The sequence below is a fragment of the Typopeltis vanoorti genome, chromosome 3 (assembly GCF_054136105.1).
Source record: "Typopeltis vanoorti isolate ZY-2024b chromosome 3, IOZ_Tvanoo_1.0, whole genome shotgun sequence".
NCBI lineage: Eukaryota > Metazoa > Arthropoda > Arachnida > Uropygi > Thelyphonidae > Typopeltis > Typopeltis vanoorti.
The window spans coordinates 111,535,636-111,559,553 of NC_143551.1; the positions used below are offsets into that span (position 1 = coordinate 111,535,636).

General features: G+C 35.8%; 1 protein-coding gene across 1 annotated transcript in view; it reads left to right on the plus strand.

The window, feature by feature from the left end:
* Positions 1 to 23,918, plus strand: part of LOC150108468 (dynein axonemal heavy chain 7-like) — a 990,001-nt gene that overhangs the window by 767,324 nt on the left and 198,759 nt on the right. Inside the window, exon 37 of the mRNA XM_090390473.1 lies at positions 22,908 to 23,209. Coding sequence (XP_090246599.1) covers positions 22,908 to 23,209 — 302 coding nt within the window. The remainder of the gene's footprint in view (positions 1 to 22,907; positions 23,210 to 23,918) is intronic.

The window sequence follows — 23,918 nt, forward strand, 5'->3', positions numbered from 1 at the left end:
CATCTACCACCAACCACCAGCACTAGAAATATTCAGTTGTTTGTCAATAATGCAAAAGTGGAGAGTGCAGTGGTTGATAAAGTTGGTATAGATATTTTTCAGGTTAATTTAAATAAATTAGCAGTGTGAGCAAAGGACAATGGTTGTCAATTTAATAAAATGTAAGGCAATGTTTTTCATAATGAAAAGATTACATATCATACTGATGTTGCTAATTTACATAAAATAGATGAGGCCAGAGATCTGCGAGTGATGTTGGCTAGAGATTTGAAATTCAGAAGACATACAAGAGTTGGCAAAATATCTCAGAGGATTACTTGGATGTTGAAGAACACATTAACAAGTAAAGATATTGAGGTTATTATCCCTCTTTATAAGCCTATGATTCGTCCACGTTGACTACTGTGTACTGATTTGGTCACCTGCATTTCTTGGGGATCGGAAGGTAGTGGTGGAGAGAATTTAAAGATGAGTGACCAATCTGGTAACAGATCTGCGGAATGTTCCCTATGAGGATAGATTGGAGATTTGTGGGTTGCAGAGTTTAGCTGACGGGCAGAGGAAAGTGGATATGATAGAAAGTTATAAGTACTAAAGGGACTCTATAATATTGACACAAAAGAAATTTTTTCATGCATTGGAGAGTAAGGGAAAAACAAGGGATCACACTTGGAAGTTGTCTAAGAGTGTAGTTAGCAATGGTGTGGGAACTATGTTCTTTACTTGGAAGGTGGTGAATGCATCATTTGACTCTGTGGAGTATCTGTGTAAATAATAATAATAATCCCTCCCCCTCCCAAAAAAAAACATTGTAGTTTTTCTTGCCTTTTTACTTCTGAACTTTCACTAAGCAATACTTTTTCAAGCCTAATGACATGAAATCTATTTATATGCAAGCCATCCACCTTATACATAAGGTATAAGCCCTTTCTTCCATCAAACTCACTCCACAGTTCCACAAACTCTACACCATTCCTCCAGCAGAATCTGTGCACTGACTCATTTGCAATCATAGCTCTCCATATCAGTTCACCTCTACCATACCATGGCAACAGACATACAATTTTTACTTTGTCACTCTTCTTTTTCACATGTACTAGCAGCTCTCTCATGTCTTCTCGCATACTACACTTGTCTCCTGCTAAATCATTTGTACCAACCAAAATTAACATATTTTTCACCTTCACTCTCTGCATCCTTACAGCATAACTGACATACTTTATCTTAGCTCCAGGAAAACACGATTTCATCACACACACTCCTCAAATCACCATATAAAATTATTATTATTATTATTATTATTATTATTATTATTATTAACACCAGACCTCCATGGACTCAAAAGACTTATCACAGTAGGCAAACAATGTTACACACAAAGCCCATCAAACTGTGCTTTAAACTCATTCAATGTATTTGCATTCACCACAATGTCAGGGAAAGCATTCCACTGTTTCCAGGTATGTCTTCTTGTTGTGGCTCCCCTTCCCCCCATTATATGAAAGATTTTTTTCCACATTGACCTGGTAATAATCCTTTATCAACTTAAATGTCTCAATCATATCCCTCTCTTCCTCCTGTTCACAAGGCTTTGCATATTGCATTCCCTCAATCTGTCCTCATATCCTACATTCCAAAGACCAGTTACAACCTTCATTATTCTTCTCTGACCCCTTTCCAACATATCCTTAGCACCATGAAATCCAGGGGACCATATCTGTGCACAGTAATCCATATGAGGCCTGATCAAAGCTTTATACAGTAGAATCAGAACCTCTTTATCTTTAAAAGTTAAGGTCCTCTGCATCATTGCCATAATCTTATGATACTTTTACAACTTGTGCAGTGTGACCTCTGAATTTCAGATCCTTGTTCACCACCACTCCATGGTCTCTTACCTTCCTCCAAAATTTTCCCACCAAGTGTATTCTTTGCATCTAATTGTTGCCTACCAAATTTCAGAACCTTACACTTTACTACATTGAATTGACAGTTCCATACTACTGCCCACTCATAGTCTTGCAATCATGCATTTCATTTCAGCTCACTGCTATCACTCTTCTTACTCTCTTCACACTTCTGACATTTGCTCATGAAACATTTTTGACAAACACATTCTCCTGTTTCCTTCTCCTTCCAAAAGGATTCTGATTCTGTGAAGGCACATTTTGCACATGCTGTATTGAATGTAATCATGCACATTAAAATCGCCTTTTGTTGTTTTGCACATCAGTACCATGCCAAAGAAAATAAATATTAAACCTTTAATATCAGGTAATTAAACACACTACCTTTACAGTTAATCACACAAACACTCAGAAATATAATGATGCAAGAAGAATGACTTAATTGATACTAAAGACTTCCAAAAAAGATCTTATCTTTCAGCACCAATATTCACTACTTGACTATCTTTTGCACTATTATCCATCATCTTTCATTCAGACATGACCTTTTTAATCAAATAAAAACAATTTGCATCATATGCAAATTGTTTTTATCTGATTAACGTAGGTTGAAATATAATTACCTACATATATAAACACTTCAAAATACAAAGAAATATAGAATTTCTTTTAATTACCAGTTTTTTATATCGCCTGAAAAAAAATTGCTTTCAGGAAGACTGTTTGCCTTCTAGCTTTGGTTTCTGTTGAAAGCTACATAACGATATCTCATATCCCACTCTATGTGTAAGTATTCAGTGTTAAATTTGTTGATTGTGAGCATGTGAAGTATGTTTCACTCTTTCTTAGTAAAATTCTCATTTTCCTTCCATTGCATACTTCCCATAGTTGAAATCACCAATATGATAACACTTCTCTACATCTGCCTAGGCAGTTTACTGACCTCTTCAAGTGAACCTGGTCTACAGCAAAATCTAATTGTTTATTTTGTACTGTAAACCATTACTTCACATGAAAATCTCCAATCCTTTCCCCCCTCCCCATACTATTATTTGCCATTCCCAATCATTACTCTTCTTGGATTCAATTCATCTGCATTCACTAGATTCCTCCCCCCCCCCCACACACACATACTCCTTATTCTTTCATCCTTGAATATTATATCCATCACATTCTGTGCCTATAAAAATATCCCCTTTTGAAAAACAGGTCTCACCGTTGCCATTTGCATTTATATTACTAAGAATTTATTGCCTTTATTCCTGATGCTTCTGGCATTATGGAACTTGCATAATAACTTACAACTGGACTAATGGATATTGAAGCAACTCTTAAATCTGACCTATTCAAATAAGTAGCCAAGTTGATTTGTCAACCAAATTCTTTACCTCATTAATGTATTCACCAAGTCTCCTATCTGATGAAACTAGTCCTACTTCATCTTGCTGTCATATTATCTTCATATTATCTTTTGCTCTTTCACTCTCTTCTTTGTTGCATTTTCAATATTTCTCCTTAATATGTACATTCAGTCTAATCTCAGTTACGTGGAGTGATGCACATGGTGAAGTGGGAGCTGGAATATGCAGAAATGTCCGATGAGTGGGTCAGCTGATAACAGAAAGAAAAAAGTGTGAGATAAGAGACATGAGGACTTGACCAAGAGAGAAATAAAAATTAAGGAGTGAGTCTCGTATGGTGATTCAATCATAAAAGGTGTGAACGACAAGAGATTGACAAAATTGTGCTTTCCAGGTGTGACAATTAAGGATGTTAGTGAGGCTATTAGAGCACAAAAGGGTAGGGTGAAAGAAATTATTGTATTGGCTGGAATAAATGATTTGAAAGGAGAAAAGTATGGCATGAGAAAGGACATAAAAGAATTACTGGAAGTGGCAAAAGAAAAGAGTGAGAGAGTTAAGATAGTGAGTCTGTTGCCATGGTATGACAGAGTCGAGTTGAGAAGGAGGGCCATAATTGCGAATGACTATGCATAGGTTATGCAGGAGGAGTGGTGTGGAGTTTGTGGAGTGAGTTTGATAGGCAAAAGGACTTATACAAGAAGGATGGTTTACATCTGAATGAATACGGTGTTCGGAGAGTGGAAAAATTGTTGTTGAATGAAGTGAAAGTGGATGTGCAGAATCAGGGAAACTAGAGTTTGGGGGTGGGGGTGGGAGAACTGTTGAGTGGATATGCAGACATCAATGAGGCAGTTGAGAGTAAGAATGTGTATAAGTTAGTGCCTAAGTTAGTACCACTGGTAACAAACCAGAATGGGATAGTTAGTATAAAATGTCAGGATAGTGGTGGGCCTAAGGGGCTTTTGCACTTTTTGTGCACTAATGCTCAGGAGCATTCAGAACAAGCAGGAGGAATTTTGGGCATTGGTTAGTGAGACATGGCTAACAGAAGATGATATAGTTAGCGGGATAGAATGTGAAGGGTATAGCGTGTTCAAGAAGGAGAGAGAGAGAGAGAGAGAAATAAAAAAATGGGAGAGGAAAGTTATTGATGATAGCTGATGAACTGCAATCAAAGCGAGTAGAAGTTCAACTGATGGGGCCAGTGAACATAGCACATTTGAGGCTATCTGTGTAAGATTGAGGCCAGAAGAACAAAATATACAGTTGGACGCCGCTATAGACCAGGGAATGGAAAAGATGATGGAGTAGTATGCACGGCAAATAGACTCAACGAGTGGAAGACAGGTAATTATTATGCGGGATTTCAACTATTGGAACATGGATTGGAAGGAGGAGAGGACACAGGATTGGAAGGAAATGGATTTCATACAGTCAAAAAGTAATTGGTGCCAAGGGATAATTACCTGAGGCAGCATGTGATGGAATTGTAATATTTAGGATGTTGTTATTTATATTTATGTTGAACTGCGCCAATTGTAATATTTGGTTTTTTATTACGTTACTTTTTTTCTGTATGTGTTTCTCCTCTTACTTCATTAGTTTTTGTGGTTGCTTGAGCTCGTACAAAATTCCTGTATGCTCTAACTCACATAAAACACTATTATTTAAATTTTGTCCTTTTGTACTCTACTTAGTTTTCTTCCCCCTCCCCCTTTCAAGGCCATATAGTCTCACATGTGCTAGTATTGTAGACTGAGAAAAAGCCTCTGGCTGGGACCACACCAAATCCTTAATCTACGTTGCTATAATTCAAATGTATTAATCGTTAAAAATTTATTTTTGTTAATGATTGTGCCATTAAGGATCGTGTAAAAGAATTTTCTATCCTTCCTTTACATACAAGAGAATAATTTAGCTCAGCACATATAATAACCCTTAGATCAATTTAATCTCAAGCAACTCCAAATTACTCAGTTGTGGCTGTTATTTTGCTTAGGTCACACCGGTTCGATTTGTTTTATGAGACAGTGCATTGGCTAACAAAGATCAGGCAAGCTATTAACAAAACCAAAGATGTTTATTCTAACTAAGACAATTATGTACAAGAGTAAATAGGACATATCATGTGTCTGATTCTCCACACATTCATTAAAACAATTTGCTTAAAGCACAAGACAAAGAAATTATTTACACTCAGCATATTAGACACATGGATGAATTTTAGCACACATAATCTTACTCTCATTACTATTAACATAAGGCAAAATTACACTTTACACTTCTAAACATTAAGTAACACAAGCATTATTTAAGTCTACAGTATTCTATTATACACATTCAAACTGATGTTCAGCTTTCTGACCTCTCCAAACATATTATACCATTAGTTAAATAGAATTAACATCTATCGTCTATACACACAATCTAGGCTATTAACATAAAGCAATCTACTTACAAGCTTACTATATCATGTACAGTCCTGAATCCAAAAGGATTAAGAGTGAAATCCGCTGGCTCCTTCCTTTTTCTTGCGCAATGGCTGTGATCGAGCACTATCCAGCGGTTGTTGTCTTGCAGATTCTTTCCTTGTAACTTAAATGCAATTTTTCCTCGATGTTAGGAACTTCATCAGCTGCTACAAATCAGCACGCATATGGATAGGTACATTCTTAGATGAATTTCATGGAAGAATATCTTGTAATACTGCCAGCAAACTCCCCATGATCTCCAGAAACTACTGCTCACTGGATCGTGACCGTTCCATCCTCAAAAAGCTTGCCACAGGAACAAAAAAATTTAAGCAAGCACCCTCGAGCCTCAATCTCCGCCTTTAATATCATATCCAAAAAATTCTCAGATTTACTGGTAGCGCCCTTATTACCCATGTTTACAATAGGTTTTGGGCAGCAAAACTCATAGTCTGGTGACCTTTGAGACTGTTGTTGACCTTGGGTTTTTTTTTTAGCCTAATCCTGTCTGAGCTTTTTAGTTACAATTGCTTGTTTTACACTCAGTTATTCTAACATTATATTATAAAATTATTACATTACATTAGGTTATGTAATGTAATATAAAATCGATATAGGTGAAAAATATTTCTATTTTTCACCGTAAGAGATTTTACAAAGGCATAACACTCTCTCAAAAAAAATTTTAATGAAAAATTTTTTTTCTTAATCCGGTGTCTGCACATTTTCTGGGGAAGACATGACTACATTTTTCTGATTTACCATTTCTTTCTGTGTTTTTATTGTCTGATCTCCCAGCCTTGGTGTCACTTTCTTTTCCATACTAAACATTTTTCTTACCAACAGTTGAGATTTTATGAAAAAAATCCCACCTCTTGTTTTTAGTTCTCGAGCAGTATGCATTACGTTTCATCCTACTCCAATTGTACCTAGGTTCTGTAATATGACCCTCTATCACATCAGTTGGTTATAAGATTTGTTTATCCTTCTAGGTCTCTCAATCATGTTCATCTCGATCATGATATGTTTAATTTTCAATAAATGCTCTTCCGTTTCTTCCTGATCATTTACTAACTTGACGTTTGAGATATAATAGGCATCATTCAAAGCCTCTGAGTGAGTGTTCCCTTCAGATGATGAACTTAAAAATGAAGTGTCAGTATGGTCATCATGACGTTTTTCTTTATCCCTCTCAACCTGCTCAGTAAGTCTGCCCTTATAGTCACTCTTGTGTTCTTTCTAATCGATCTTTTAAGATGTTGATCCCCTTGTCTAAATGTTTGTTACCCATTAGGAAAATTTCATTTGCAGCAAAATCGCAAGAGAACTTGTGTTTCTCTAGAAAGTCAGTTCCTAAAATTATTTGCACGCTCGGGTGAGATGTCCTAGGAAGGACTAATAACTTTTACACACACAAATTGAACTCTGGTAAGTACGATCTGACTCTTAGATGCATATCTCTGGTGTTGATTCCCGTTAGCTTAATTGGCCTCTTCAGTTCAGATATACCTTTCCATACATGGGATTTTATTCTTTAAAAAAAACTTCCTGTTATGACAGAGGCCTGGGAACCGGTATCCAACAGGATGTCACAAGCCATTCCCTGAATTTTTCCCTTAATGGTCATTTTGGATTTCTTTGGGTATTCTCTGATCTTGTTCTCTCTCCTCCATGGTCTGTTTGCATAACCATGATGAGTATGCAGAAGATTTGACTCATATCTAGATTTCTGTTGGAGTCTTTTATTCTGAAAACAGTTCCAAGCCATGTGCACATATTTGTTACAAACAAAACATTTGAGAGGCTCTTTTTTGATCTTTCCTCATTATTCCCTTCTTTTTGACATGGAGTTATTTCAGAGGTCTTTGCTCTTTGTTCCCCAACTGCTTAATGACCGCATCAAGCAGCTCCATCATGGGCTGTTGCAGCCTTTCTACGTCCTCTCTAATTATCGAGCGTAATTGCTCCAGGTAGTAGGGTTTCTTTCTTTCAGGATGGTTATCTCATTTTCAGTTATATGTTTGATGTTAAACAAATTTCTTGTTCCTCCTCCCCTCCCTTTCCTTATGATCTTTAATGGACTTTCCCTTAATCATACTTGAGTCCTTCTCACACTTAACTTCACAAGTGGAATCATGTGTCTTTTTTTTATTACAAGAACTTGGCTGTTATTAGAAGTGGGACGAATGTCTCCAAGCTTCTCCTCTCTCTCTCTCTCTCTCTCTCTCTCTCCTTCACAGCGAGGTAACATTCCTCAAGATTGGTGATACTCTTTTTGTATTCGGTCTACTTTAGTTCATCTTTGATTCCCAACCTGAACTGGTAAATACCACCCAGTCAAGATGAGGTTTATCATGTTTGGAGAAGCTTAGACTATTTGCAGTGGTCAGTAGTTTATTGTAGAAGTCTGTTATGCTCTCTTTCTTTTCTTGAGCACACCTCTGCAATTTCCAAATGTTAGGGCTTATGCTTTGTACTTTGTAGAACTGGGAAATCAAGGTTTCCTTAAACTTCATGTATTCTAAAGTGTCTCTGAGTATCGGAGACGAATACAGGAAGTTCTTGGTCTTTCTTATCAGTTTGCTCCTAAGTAGAATTAACAGTTGGAAATCTGACCAATTTCCAACCTTTCTCAGCTCGTCTATGAAACTAAAAAATACTAATACATCGTCACTGTCATCAATAGAAAATTGTGGGATGACAAGTTGAGGGTTTATGGTATGTAAAAATTCCTTGTCACCCATCATGGCATTATTTGATTGGTCACTATTTGTAACTTCGCTATCCATGATTCTTTAACAAAAAAAAGTTTCTCAAAAGTTAAAACTTATAACTGCCTGATCTGTTACCAAAACTGTCTCAAAATCAACCGTATTCTCGGTGTCATTTAAGTGGATTTGAATCCTGTCGGCTGCACCATTTGTAATATTTAGGATGTTATTTATATTTATGTCGAACTACACCAATTGTAATATTTAGTTTTTTATTACGTTACTTTTTCTGTATGTGTTTCCCCCTCTTACTTCATTAGTTTTCGTGGTTGCTTGAGCTCGTACAAAATTCCTATATGCTCTAATCTCTAACTCATGTATAACACTATTATTTAACTTTTGTCCTTTCGTAATCGCCTTAGTTTTCTCCCTCCCTTTCAAGGCCATAAAGTATAGTCTCACATGTGCTAGTATCGTAGACTGAGGAAAAGCCTCTGGCTGGAACCAAATCCTTAATCTATGTTGCTATAATTCAATTGTATTAATCCTTAAAAATTTATTTTTGTTAACGACTGCGCCATTAAGGATCATGTAAAAGAATTTTCTATCCTTCATTTACATACAAGACAATAATTTAGCTAAGCATGTATAATAACCCTTAAATCAATTTTATCCCAAGCAACTCCGAATTACTCAGTCAGGCTAACAAAAATTCTATTATACAAATTCAAACTGACGTTCAGCTTTCTGACCTCTTCAAACACATTATACCATTAGTTAGAATTAGAATTAACATTAATAAATAGAATTAACATTTATCATCTGTACACACAGTCTAGGCTTTTAACATAAAGCAATCTACTTACAGGCTTAGTATATCATGTACAGTCCTGAATCCAAAAGGGTTAAGAGTGAATTCCGCTGGCTCCTTCCTTTTTCTTGCGCAACGGCTGTGATCGGGCACTATCCGGCAGTTGTCTTGCAGATTCTTTCCTTGTAACTTAAATGCAATTTTTCCTCAATGTTAGGAACTTCATCAACTGCTACAAATCAGCACGCACATGGATAGGTACATTCTTCGATGAATTTCATGGAAGGATATCATGTAATAATGCCAGCAAACTCCCCATGATCTCCAGAAACTACTGCTTGCCGGATCGTGACCTTCCCATCTTCGAAAAGCTTGCCACAGGAAAAAAAAAATTTAAGTGAGAGCCCTCGAGCCTCAATCTCCGCCTTTAATATCATATCCAAAAAATTCCCAGATTTACTGGTAGCACCCTTATCACCCATGCTTACAATAGGTTTCGGGCGGCAAAACTCTGGTGACCTTTGAGACTGTTGTTGACCTTGGGTTTTTTTTTTTTTTAGCCTAATCCTGTCTGAGCTCTTTAGTTAAAATTGCTTGTGGTTCTACACTCAGTTATTCTAGCATTATATTACAAAATTATTACATTACATTAGGTTATATACACTCTTAATTATAAGTATTTCATGGTCCATGTAAAATCGATATAGGTGAAAAATATTTCTATTTTTCACCGCAAGAGATTTTACAGAATATACTAGAGGTTTGTGAGTGCTCAATATGGTAATTACCTCTGAGAATTTGTCTAAAACGAATATGACCGCATTTCTGCCAAGAAATGTGAGAGTATGATGTTGACCTGCGAGGTGCCTAAATGTGTGGAATTTTCAGTTAAGATGGGGTATATGTGGAATTACAGGACTGGTAAGTATGGCAAGTTTAGGAGATTGTTTGGATTGGTGCCATGGCATGTAAAAATGCAAGGGCTGGATGTTGATAGAGCATAAGAAGTGGTAAAGGAGTGTTTGAGGGAGGTAATGATGGCAGACGGCATACCTAGAGTCAGGAGAGTAAATGAAGTAGGAGTTAAATGGATGAATATCATCATTAAACTGGAGCTACAAAAAAAAAAAAATTGTGTACGGAATTTAAGGAAAAAGGTGACCAGCAGGCACATGAACAGTACAACAAAAGACCAGAAGGCTTATTACTAGTGTAATAAGAAAGGCAAAAACAGAGTATGAAAGGAAGTTAGATAAATCCCAAGCAGTTCTTTCAATATGATGCAAGTAAAAGAAAGAATGCATATGGCAGAATGATTTTAATGAATACTGATGGTAGGGAGGTAACTGTATCAGTCAAAATAGTAGAATTACTAAGTAAACACTTTGCAAAAGTATATCATCCTGGTGGTGATATTGCAGAAACAAGAGAGCCAAAGTCTTATGTAGAACTGGGGTAAATGAAATGAAATAGAGGTGCATAGCATATTACAGAACCTTAATGTGAATACAGCTGTGGAATTGGATGGTATATCAGCTCGAGTTTTACATGAAGTGGCAAGGGAATTGTCAGTGCCCTTGACCATATTGTTTAATCTAAGTCTCAGTTCTGGGTTAGTCTCAAGGGGATAGAAAAAGGGGGAAATAGTTCCATTGCATAAAGGAGGCTCCAAGATTGATGTAGCAAATTTCCCACCATTCAGCATATCAGGAGTTTTTGTCAAAGTATTGGAGAATTTCCTCAAGAGCAAAATACAGGCAAAATACAAGAGCAAAATACGAGCTACTCCAAGGAGTCCTTAGACTCCTTGGAGTAGCCCATACTACTACTACTACTAATAATAATAATAATAATAATCCAATCCCTGTAATCACTCAGCATATCTAATTTTCCTGACTATTTATATTTACTCTTTTACTAAACAATTTTTCTAGGCTCTTTACACTAATCCACCCAAGTACAAGCCATCCTGAAAGAACAAATTCTTCCTACCATCTTATCTTCTTGAACCATTGAACTCACATTGACCCCATTTCTCTTACATAGTCTGCTCATTGAATCATTTGCCATCATAACTTTCTTAGTTCAAATATGCTTTTATATTGTCTCTCAAAGTGAAGCAATAAATATTTTATTTATAAATAAAATTATGGTAGGTCTAGATCTACAACAGTACCTATTTCAGTACTGCATCTCCACAGGTATGTAAGTAGTCTCAAATCATCAGTAGTGATTTAAATGGTTAAAATCCTATATTTTTCTACTATTCTGGACTTCATATTTTTATTTATTTATTTTTTTATTTTATTTATCCATTAGTTGGATGAGCATGGAGGTCAGATATTAATAATAATAATAGTGTATGCTGTTAGTAGCTACTTTATTAGTCATTACTCTCAAAAAATCATCGATGAAAAAAGTATTTGTTCTATCAAGAATAGAATAAAAATACATCTGGAAGAAATATACATACAAGATTCCATGCTAAAAATACTTCCTTCCACATCCATTTCACCAATACTTCAATATCAACATTAATGAACTTCACCAATCACATGCATGCATCTAAACTCAATGTTATTTCTTATTGAATCAAGTAGCATTCACTACAACTATAGTTCACCTTAACTGTCCCAATCAGATTTTGCACAGCTCCTTCCATGAGAAGGATTCTCTTCTAGAATTTGCTAAACTTCAAATTTCCTCTATATGACCTAGTATGTCTCAAATTTCCTGCCTCACTTTGATGCTTTCACTTGTTGCCATAACTGTTCACCTAATTCCAATGACTATGCTGACTTCATTGATTATTGCTTTCTGAAGGTTGATTTCCTACAGTTGAATTATGGAAATAGCAATGTTCATAATTGAATCTGGCATCCCTTCTCTAACTTTATAGATCAAGCTGCAATGGAAGATAAATTATTTTCTCAATCATGATCTATTAAAAATTGTTAGACCATGATGGACATGACTTCAACACCATTTTCTCCACACCCTGGACTTTTTCATAACTCTTTCCTTCCAAATATGCTGTAGATATTAGTTCTCCTCTCTCACTCCAGCTATAACTTTTCCTACATTTACTTTTCTACAGATCAATCTTCTTCCAGCCTATCTTGGTTTCATGTCCTATGATTACTATTTGTGTTTTCCCAATTCAAATACCTGTTCTAACTGAGTATCTGAAATAATCCTTGCTGGAATGAGGCCATTCATTCTCCACCACACGCAAAACTTCTTACTCTAATCCAACCTTTGGATTCTAACAAGTGTGCTAGAGTAGTCCAAGGTAAAAATTCAGCATCCATTAAATGGATTATGTCAAAACTCCAGCTTGACAATTAATCTTTACTATAGCACACAATCATTAGCAAATCCAAAGCATATTTTGTAAGGACCAAATGCAAAAAACTCGTCTCGTGTCCAAATGGATGTTGAGCCTTTTCATTCTTTGCTGAATTTTGAGTACAGCCCTTCCATGTTTCCACCTCTTTCACATCCAAATAGTAAAGATAAGGCTGATCTCATTACATCATTCTTCTCCTCCAACTCTTGTACATACAGTATGTCGTTGTTGTCGTCCGGTAGCATTCTATAGCAAGAGGGTTGCAGCAGATGAGCAGCTCTTCTCCATTTCTCTCTGTCTGTCGCTTCCATCATTCTTAAACCAGTCCATTCCACGATGTCATTAAACCACTCTCTAGTTGGTCTTCCATGTCTTCTCTTCCCCTCAACTTTCCCTTGTAATATAGTTCTTGTCAGGTGTCCCGAAGAACCTCTCAGAAGATGTCCTGCAAACCTGGTCTTTCTTTGCATAATATTCTTTAGCAGTGTTCTTTCCATCCCAACTCGTCTTAAAACTTCTTGATTTGATCTTCTTTCTGTATAGCTAATCTTTTCCATCTTTCTATAACACCACATTTCCAATGCATTAATTCTTTTCATATCTCTCTTTCTGAGTGTCCATGACTCGCTTCCATAACTTGCAATACTCCAAACTGTTGCTTTAACTATTCCAATTTTTACGCCTATTTTAGTGTTCTTGTTTATTAAAATTCTCTTCATTTCCATAAATGTTGATTTAGCTTTGCCTATTCTATTTCTAATGTCCAACTCTGAAGTTCCTTTTTCTGAGATCCAGCTACCTAAATATTGAAATCTTTCCACTTCTTCTAAAATCTTTCCTCCACATCTTATTTTTACATTATCTCCTATTTTTCGACCCATTATCATTATCTTGGTCTTTTTTGTGTTAATTCTTAGTCCATACTCTTTACAAGAGTTTTCAATTCTTTGAATAATTTGTTGTAACCCATTTTCACTTTCTGCTATCACCACTACATCATCCGCATATCTTAAGTTATTAATGATTCTTCTGTTTATTTTTATTCCTTCTTCTACATCCTCAAGTGCCTCTCTCTAAACATTTGTTCACTATAAAAGTTAAACAATGATGGTGATAATTTGCATCCTTGTCTGACTCCTCTCTCCACCAGGAATTCTCCTGTTTCCTCTCCATTTACACATACTGATGCTATTTGTGACCAATATAATCTCTTTAAAATTTCCGAGTCATAAGAGTCAATAATATCAGTATTTTCTAGAATGTCAAAAAGCCTTTCATGTTTCACTGTATCAAATGCCTTTTCAAAATCTAGAAATCCCAAAAACAACTTTCCACCATGGTTTAATGTTTTCTCCCCAATAATTCTTAGACAAGTTGTAGCCTCTCTAGTCCCTCTGTTGGTTCTGAATCCAAACTGTTCCTCATTCATTTCTTTTTCTATTTTATTCCTAATTCTCTCTAAAATTATTTGCACCAGAATTTTTGCTGTGTGAGTTATAAGACTTATCGTTCTAAAATTGTTACAGTCTAAAACTCCCGTCTTTTTTGGAATGGGTATAAAAATTGATCTTCTAAACTCCTCTGGTAATTCTTGTCCTTCATAAATTCCATTAATAATTTGCCATAACACTTCCATACCTTTTTCACCTATATTCCTTTAAGTTCTATCTGTATACCATCTATTCCGGGCGATTTTCCTTCTTTCATCTTTTGAATTGCTAGATTCAATTCCTCCCTCATGATGCACAGTCTCTGCCCACTATGTTCTTTCCTTTGATTTTCTCCTCTTTCCCTGTCTTCATAAAGTTTACTTACATATTCTTCCCATCTCTGTAATATCTTCTCTTTTTCTATCAGAATTTCACCTCTTTCATTCTTGATTGCTCCGGTCCTTAGCATCTTTCTCCTTCCTGTCATCATATTAATGTTTTTATAAACACCTTTTATGTCCTTTCTTTCTGCCTTTGCTGTTGTATCTTTACTTATTTCATCTAACCACTCTTCCTTTTTCCTTCTTATCTCCCTTTGTATCTCCCTACTCAAGTCTTTATACTGCTTTTTTTTCTCCTCTGTTTTACTATTAACTAACTTTCTTCTTTGTGTTATTTTCCTCAAAATATTTTCCGTCATCCATGGTTTCTTTCTTTTTTCTCTTTCCTCTTCTTTTTTGACTAAATGCAATTCTGTAGCAGTATGCTTTCCTTCGGAATCTTCCATTTTTCACTTGCATCATCATTTTCTTGTATATTTCTCTTGTTCATTTCTTCCTCTACTTTCTTTGAGAATTCATTCACCATACTTGGTATCTTCAGCCGCTCCATGTTCCATGATTTGTTCCGTTTCCCTGTAGTTGCCTTTTTTAGATTAATCCTTATCTTAGTTGACAACAATATGTGATCTGTATCATAGTCTGCTCCTGGATATGTTGTCACATCTTTTATAATGTTTCTATATCTTTTGTTTATCAAAATATAATTATTATTATTATTATTATATCACACCTCCAGGGAGTCCAAAGACTCATCGAGGGATGGCATCACCTCTACAACTCTGTCTCACAACACCACCACCAGTCTTCATCTATCTGATTTCTTCTACTATGGAAGAAGAAATCAGGAGTTTTCCATGTGTACAATCTTCTTGAATGTTTCTTAAACCAAGTGTTCATAATTGCTAAATCATGCTTTCTACAGAAATCCAACAACATTTCTCACTCCCAATCCAAATATCCCAACAATATCTTCCTCCCTTCCTCTTCTAATTTTTGCATTCATATTGCCTTGTATTATAATTATATCTTTTGTTTCTTTACATTTCAAGCCCTGTTCTATATCACCATAAGTAGGTAAATATATCTGGATAAGTAGAATATTTCTTGGTTTTGCTTTCAACTTTACCACTAAAACTCTGTCTGAGATTTGCCAGTAGCCTTCATATTATATGTACATACTGTACTACATACAGTATGTACATACCAATAATAATTTCCATTACATGCCTCCTCTGATCTTTTGCCATAATGACATAAAATCCTCAGTAATGTGGATACTAATACATTTCCAAACTCATCCCTCCTGTATCACCTATACAAGCTTCATACTCTTCTGGCATCTACCCTACAGCCTTTATTCAGCCTACTCCTAAAAAAGGGAGATAAAAGTCAGTCATCAAACTATTGTTCCATTGCCCTCACCTCAGTACTCTCCAAAATAGTGTTGAATTTTATTGGTTGGAGGTCACTAACAACCAATTTTTTCACTATTTATAGGCCCACCAATAAATTAATGTACCAAGATGAAAACTTCCACTCTTGTTCCACAGCAGATCTCCTAGTCAACTTGCTCTCCTTCACACACAAGCCATCAAAAGGTTTGTAGAAGTGCATGTGGTCATTCTTGATATTTCCAACACATTTGATCAAGTTTGGCATAGAGGCTTTATTTTCAAGCTTCATTCAACTTTTTGTGATCGGTAACCAGTTTCCTCTATAGTTTTTCATTGCTTTTTATTGTTGTGGATGGTATCCTTTTATCAAATTTCTCTGTCACTGCTAGGAACTCAGGGTTTGTGCTTTCATCCACATTTTCCTTCTAAACATCATATGGATATGATTATATCCATAGTATTTCTGATAACAATATGCTCCATTCCACTTCTTCATTCAATATATCTTGTGGTGCTCAAATTATTCAAGCATCAAAATCCTTCTATAACTAATGACTTAGACACTGATTTCCTCACATTTCTCTAGCAGAATGAGAATATTCTTATTCTGCTAAAGAAATGTGCAGAGTGAGCAAAATGAGAATATTCTAATATTCTCATTCTGCTATATTCTCTCATAATATTCACTGATTTCAATGAATTTATATCATAAAACAATCCTCTGTTATTTTTCAGAAGAAATTATCTTATCCTCTCTTTCTGTGGACTGTTTGGCTAAATGAGAAGAATGAAAATGTTGCCATGTGTTAGAAGTGTCAGGATAGGCTGGGGTGATTAGGAATGGAAGCAGATGTCGGGACCATAGGGGATGAACTTCAGCAGGAGTTCGGGAAAATGAAAAGTGACCTTCATCTTTTGCAAGAGGGATTGAAAGTACTCAGTAAGGAGGTTCTGGAAATTAAAACTGAGTTAAATGGGTTGAATAGAGAAATTAGGTCTATGGAGATTACTCTAGCTGAAGTAACTAGAACAGGATTAAGTATGGGAGAGTCTTTGGTGATTGATGAAGTAATAAATAGTATGGGAGTGATTGGGAGTCAACAGAATGAAAGCATAGGAGGTCTAGAAGAAATGAGATGTCATGAGAGTGAGGGAGTAAGTATAAGAGCATTGAGTAATGAAACTGGGAGAGTCATGCTGAATGGCGTAGAAAATGAGGCTGTGAGTGATTCTTGTTTGGACTTGAATGAAGTTATGAGTGGTAAAATATATGGTGATTCTATGATTAAGGGTATGGAGAGCAGTAAGGAGTGCTTGGCTGGTGGAACAATAGAGAGAGTGGCTTTAGCAATAAAAAGAGGGCATGATGCAGAAAAGTTGATAGTTATGGTGGGTACAAATTACCTGAGTAGTAGTATAAATCGGGTAGCAAAAGATTTAAGAACATTGTTAGATATCATGAAGAAGAAAAGTGTCAATGGGAGGATAGTGTGTGTGCTGCCTCGTTTTGACAATTATGAGTTAAGTAGATGAGCAATGATAATGAATGATATGATTGCAAGAATGTGCAAAAAAAAGAGGTCTGGAATTTGCTGAAAAATTCCAGACCTCTTCTGGAGTGTGTTTGAAGTCAAAACACAGCTGTATGCAAGAGATGGGTTGCATCTGAACATGGAAAACATCATAAGTGATTGAAGAAGTCACTGTTTTCTGAACAAGCTGAAGTAATTGGGTAGGGAAACTAAAATTGAAAAGGTGGAGTGTAAGAGGGAGAAACTTAAACAGTGATTGTATATTTGTTGATCCTTATTCGGGAATAAATTGCAGAATAGAGGGGATAAAAATCAGCATGGGACTACTGAAATTGGAGACATGTATATCAGTTCTAAAGCTGGTACAAGAACTAAAGGGAATCTGCAATTTTTGTATACAAATGCAAGAAGTATTTGAAATAAGAGGGAAGAATTTTTGACATTAGTCAATGCAATCTCACTAAAAGTTGTAGGCATTAGTGAAACTTGGTTGTCAACAGAAGATGTGGTTACTGGAATTGAATATGATGGGTACAGTATTTTCAGGGAGGATAGAGAAAATAGAATGGGGGGGGGGATATTGATGATAGCTGATGAGTTGCAGCCAATGAAAGTAGTATATCAAGATGATAGACATGTGAATAATAGTACATTTGAGGCAGTCTGATGTGAAATAATGACCAATGCAACCAAATATACAGTTGGTTGCTATTATAGGCCAGGAGGTATAGGGCAAGCTAGGCAATTATAACAAGCTTCAGAGTGAGTTTGCAGCAGTCCCATGGCAAAAAAAAAAAAAAAAATGTTATGGAGAATTTACAAGGAGAAAGGTGATCAGTACACCCATGAACAGTACAAGGCTCAAGCTAGGAAGGTTACCAGCATAGTAAGAAAAACCAAATCAGATTATGAGAAGACCTTATCCAAGGAGATCAAGGGTAATCCCAAAGAGTTCTTCCGCTGCTATGTGGCAAGCAAAAGGAAGAATGACTTCGGAAGGATAACTTTAGTGGGTGCTGATGGCATTAAGGTGACAAATTCAGATGTAATAGTAGAGTTACTGAGTGATCACTTTACAAAAGTCTATCACCCAAGTGAGGATATCTCTGTACCTGTAACAATAACTAATGTGAGAATTGAAGTTAAGAAATCAGAGGTGTACTTAGTATATTGCAAAATTTAAATGCAAACACTGCTGTAGGTTTAGATGGAATATCATATCGGGTGTTGCATGAATGTGCAAAGGAATTGTCAACACCTCTTACTTGGTTATTTAACTTAAGTTTGAACTTTGGTATGGTCCCTAGGGAGTGGAAGGAAGGCAAAGTAGTCCCTTTGAATACAGGTGGCTCTAAAACGGTAGTTAATTACAGACCAATCACATCTCGGGAGTGGTGGTAAAAGTCTTGGAAAAGTTGGTTAAAGACAAAATTCAAGAATGGGTGGATCAGGATATCATACTCTATTGGGGCCAACATGGTTTTGTTAAAGGTCGATCCTGCCTTAGCAATTTATTAGTTTTTATAATAGAATGACATCTGAGTTGGACAAAAGAAATGACTACACAGTGGTACTTCTGGATTTTGCTAAGGCTTTTGACAGGAATACTGGTGTACTGGTGTACCATGGAATACTGTTGCACAAATTGGAGCAGATGGGGGATGGATACTAAACTGGTGATATGGATAGGAGAATGGCTCAGGGAGAGATACCAGAAGGTAGTGTATGGGGGAACAGAGTCCAGGATGAGGCAGGTGACCAGTGGTATGCCTCAGGGCTCTGTGCTTGGGCCATTGTGTTTAATTTGTACATAAATGATATACGAAATGGTTTAAAGGGAGATATTCAGTTTGTTTGCTGATGATGCAAAGTTGGGTAGCACAATAAAAAATCAAGCTGATGTTGAGAGTTTGCAGGATGATTTAAATAAGCTGGTAAAATGGGCAAAAGGTAATGGATATCAGTTCAATGTTGATAAGTGTAAAGTTATGCATTTTGGGATTAAAAGATTACCAGCTGTGTACTACATTGATGGAACAGTACTCCAAGATATTGATGAGGCTAGGGACTTAGGGGGGGGGGGTTGGTAGATAAGGAGATGAAGTTCAGGGAACACATTGCTAAGGTGTCCAAGATTGCACATAGGATTACTTGGTTATTGAGGAACATACTAACATCCAGAGATAAAAAGGTTATTATTCCCCTTCATAAAACGTTGATACTTCCACATTTGGATTACTGTGCTCACCTGGTCACCTGAATTCCTTGGAGATGAGGAGGTTGTGGAGAGGGTTCAGAGGAGAGTGATTAAGTTGGTGGTGATGTAAAAAATGCTCCCTACATTGATAGATTGAGAGCTTGTGAATTGCAGAGGTTGGTTGATAGGTGGAGAAGAGGGGGATATGATAGAAACATTTAAGTTACTAAAAGGTTTTTATAAGATCGATGCAGGGGAAATGTTTCAGCTGTGTGATAGTGATGGAAGAAGAAGAGGTCATCCCTGGAAATTAAGGAAAAGTGTGGTTAACAAAGGTGTGAGAACGAGGTTTTTTGCATGGAGGGTGGTGAATGAGTGGATTCTTCGTCTGTAAATGAATTCAAGAAGAGATATTGATAGTTTGGGTCTCCTGTGATGAGTCTACTGACTCCATGGAGATACCCGTAATAATAATAATATTATTTGATGATATTTCAGTCTCCATTCCACTTTATATTCTCTTCTTGGGTTGACTTTCACATCTAGCCTATCCAAGCACAAACACATCACATCAGTAGCCTCGACCTCTTTTGCTAAAAACACCGTTTCTTACCCACACAATTCCTTAAGGCTTATAAATCAACATCCGCCTGATCTTTGAACACTGTTCTCACATCACGCACTTAGAATACTGTTCTCACCCACATAACTCCTGAATTTATAAATTGGCATCTGCCTGACTTTACAATACTGTTCTCACATTTCTTCAGCTTTCAAAAATCTAGGTATACTTTTCCACTCAAGACATTACTTATTACATGCATAAATGTAACACTGTCTAAATCTCAAATCTGCCCAACCTTGGAATATTCCTCAAACATTTGTAGCAGGGCATCAAAAATTTCCACAAGAATGCTTTATACTGTCCAGAAGCGAGAATTCTGCTTAATTGATGACTTGTTCCTCACAGACTCACTGTGAGAGTTTCAGGTATGTTTCTGAATTATATCTTTTTTAATAGGTACTTGTGTTTTATTTGTCTCTTGCTGTGCCAAACTGGTCACCACCATTCTTTCATCTTTCTCTAATCATGTAACAACATAGGCAATTGCTGTTCAACATCCATACTCATTTTGGCTCTGAACTTATCAAACCAACTTTTCATCCTTTTTTTTTTTTTTTTTCCATCTGCCTCTTTTCTTTGGAACTGTCTTACTCATGCTGTTTTCCTTTTCCTAAATGAATATCCATGCTCAGCAGTCAAGAAAACATTTAAGTGGGGGGGGGGGGGGGTATTCATTCTATATATTAGTTGTTTGGTGGATCCTGATCTTATTATATACGCTTTTTCTTTTCTTCCTTGTAGCTTTGATGTTGAAATTGAAATATTTAGCATTAATTTCATTTAATTAAAATTATATCTTCATGAAGTGGTATTTTGTGTCATTCAATCTTCAATATGTAAAAATTTATGACAATAGCTCTACAAACTTATAACTTTGGCATGCACCTTCATAATATAAGTTATAGATCACAACTATTGAAAGGAAACAATGTGGGATTTAATATCCCCTTAATTTAAATACTTTTTATTAGTTTACTTTTAAGGTTCAGTTTGATTTGCTAATAAAGCACAACAAATCTTAAACATGAATAACTTCTGAAAAAATTACTCATTAAGTTGCTAATATCAGTGGTTTCTGCCAGTAGAAAAACCCACTAAATTTGAAAAGTGCTGTCTGGGAGTGGAACCTTAAATATGAATAAATAAATAAAGAATATAAACACATGTTAGTAGGCCTTTTATTAGTTTAGTGTTACAACCCTACATGCCCACATTCATAAATGTCATTGACCACAGTATTGCAGAGTTAATATGATCATTTTGCTTTATGCTTTTGCATTTAAACTAACAGCTGGATGCATAAAAAATTATCATATTTCAAACAGAAGTTGTAGCATGAGTGAGTCAGGGGCAGGATCCAGTATCAGAGAGTGTTGTGAGGTAAAACTATAAGCTAGTTACACCTTAAACTAGCTTATAGCTACTTTAAGGTATAACTTGAGCATTGTGTTTAGTAAAGAGGATCTCCTACAATAAATCCTTGATTCTATGGAGACCTAATAATAATAATAATAATAATTGCTATTATTATTATTATTATTATTACCTGAGGCCTCCAGGGAGTCAAGAACTCATTGAGGGAAGCCATACATCACCTAAACTAGCTGTCATACATTCCCTTAAATTTATTCACACTAGATGTACTCACTACCCCTAAAGCAAACTATTCCACTCACTCACTGCTCTTTGAGAGAAAAACCTAGCTCTTATCCCTTTTCTTGACTGCAAACAACTTAACTTTCATGGATGCCCCCCATGTTCTCTCCCCACCTTCTATATAACAAAAAATCTCATCAGATGATATCATCATCATCATTATAATGCTAATTACGGGTATAAACCATATTGGTCTGTTCCAGTCTCATCCATCCAATATCCTTTTGTGAGGTCTACCCTGCCTTCTCTTTCCAATTGGATTATATTTTAGTATTTTTTTTTATATCCTAAGCCTATAACACTCATTCAGATATTTCTGTACATCTATCATATCACCCCTCTTTCTCCTGTTAATCAGAGTCTGTAATCCACATACTTGCAATCTGCCCTCATAATATAAATCCCATAATCTGGATAAATTTCTTTGTTGCACCCATTCCACAGTTTCTTTATCCCCTTGGAACCTGAGAAATCAAATCTGCACACAATAATCCAGGTACAGTCTTATAAAGCTCTTATAAAGAGACAAAATGATCTCCTTATCCTTACATGTCAAGGTATGCTTCAACATTGCAAATATCCTCTGAGTAGTATTTGTATCACAATAATCCAGATGCAGTCTTATAAAGTCATTTTGTCTCTTTATAAAGACCTTATAAAGAGACAAAATGACTTCCTTACATGTCAAGGTACGCTTCAACATTGTCCCTGAAAATACTAGTGGGAGTGATGGGTGGTAGATGGCATTGGTGTAGTTGTGGTTCATTGTAGTTGGTGGATTGTGGGTGGTGGAGATGGAGAGTTGTAGAGTAGGTGCCCTCCCTCGATGAGTCTTTGGACTCCCTGGAGGTGTCAAGTAGTAGTAATAATAATAATAATAATAATAATAATAATCCTCTGAGTTGTATTTGCAACTTTTGCTATGTGACCTGTGAACTTCAAATTCCTATCCACCATTATGCTAAGATCCCTATTATAATAATTCTTAATAATAATAATAATAATATTATTATTATTATTATTATATCTGCAATTCTCAGAGTATATCTAATTATTTGTGAATACAAAAGGAAAATAATAATAATAAGCTAAGTATATTTCTTACTTCTTTTTCTTCAGACTTTTCAGAAGCTGATGTTCTGCTTGTGCTTTTTCCATGCTTTGGTTCAAGAGAGAAGAAAGTTTGGACCCTTAGGCTGGAATATTCCCTATGGATTTAATGAATCAGATTTGAGGATTTCTCTCCAACAGCTTCAGATGTTTGTTAATGAATACTCTGAAGTTCCATATGAAGCAATTACATACATGACAGGAGAATGTAATTACGGTGGACGGGTCACAGATGATTGGGATCGAAGATGTCTTCTCACTATGTTAGCAGATTTTTGTAATGAAGATATTGTTAAAGACACCAAATACAGGTAATCAAATAAATCATGTAGAGGGAAGAACTGTATGAGTGATTTTTATGGACAGCTAAAAAGTTTACATATTTCTTTAGAATTTTAAAACTGTAGCAATTTTGTCAATAACATTAAATATTGTGTGTGTGTGTGTGTGTGTGTGTGTGTGTGTGTGTGTGTGTGTGTGTGTGTGTGTGTGTGTGTGTGTGTGTGTGTGTGTGTGTGTGTGTATATACATACACGCAATAAAAAGAAGACTTGGAAAAAGAAGAATTGGAAGACCTAGAAAGCAATGGCATGAGACTTGAATAGGCCATTTGGCCTAAAATCCATGATATATATATTACATAGTGTTAATTGGTTTTATATTCAGGGATTATACAATTTCTTCATTTGTTTTATGGTCTATTTAGTATATCCAACTGTTTTTCTGAGAACTTTCTGCTGTTGGAATCATTTTTTCATTCTTCTTTTGTATGATCTATGTTTTACTTCCATATAATAAAGATGGTTTAGACAGGACATTATATAGTATGATTCCAGTGTGTTTTTGTACCAGGGCTTAAATATGTTATTTATTATGCCATTTACTTTAACAAAATTTGATATTTTATTGTCTATATCTTTTTCATCTTCATAAGATAAGTCGCACCCCAGGTATTTGAAAGTATTTACTTGTTCCAATATTTTATTATTGTCTATCACTATTTTACTTCTTATTGAGTTT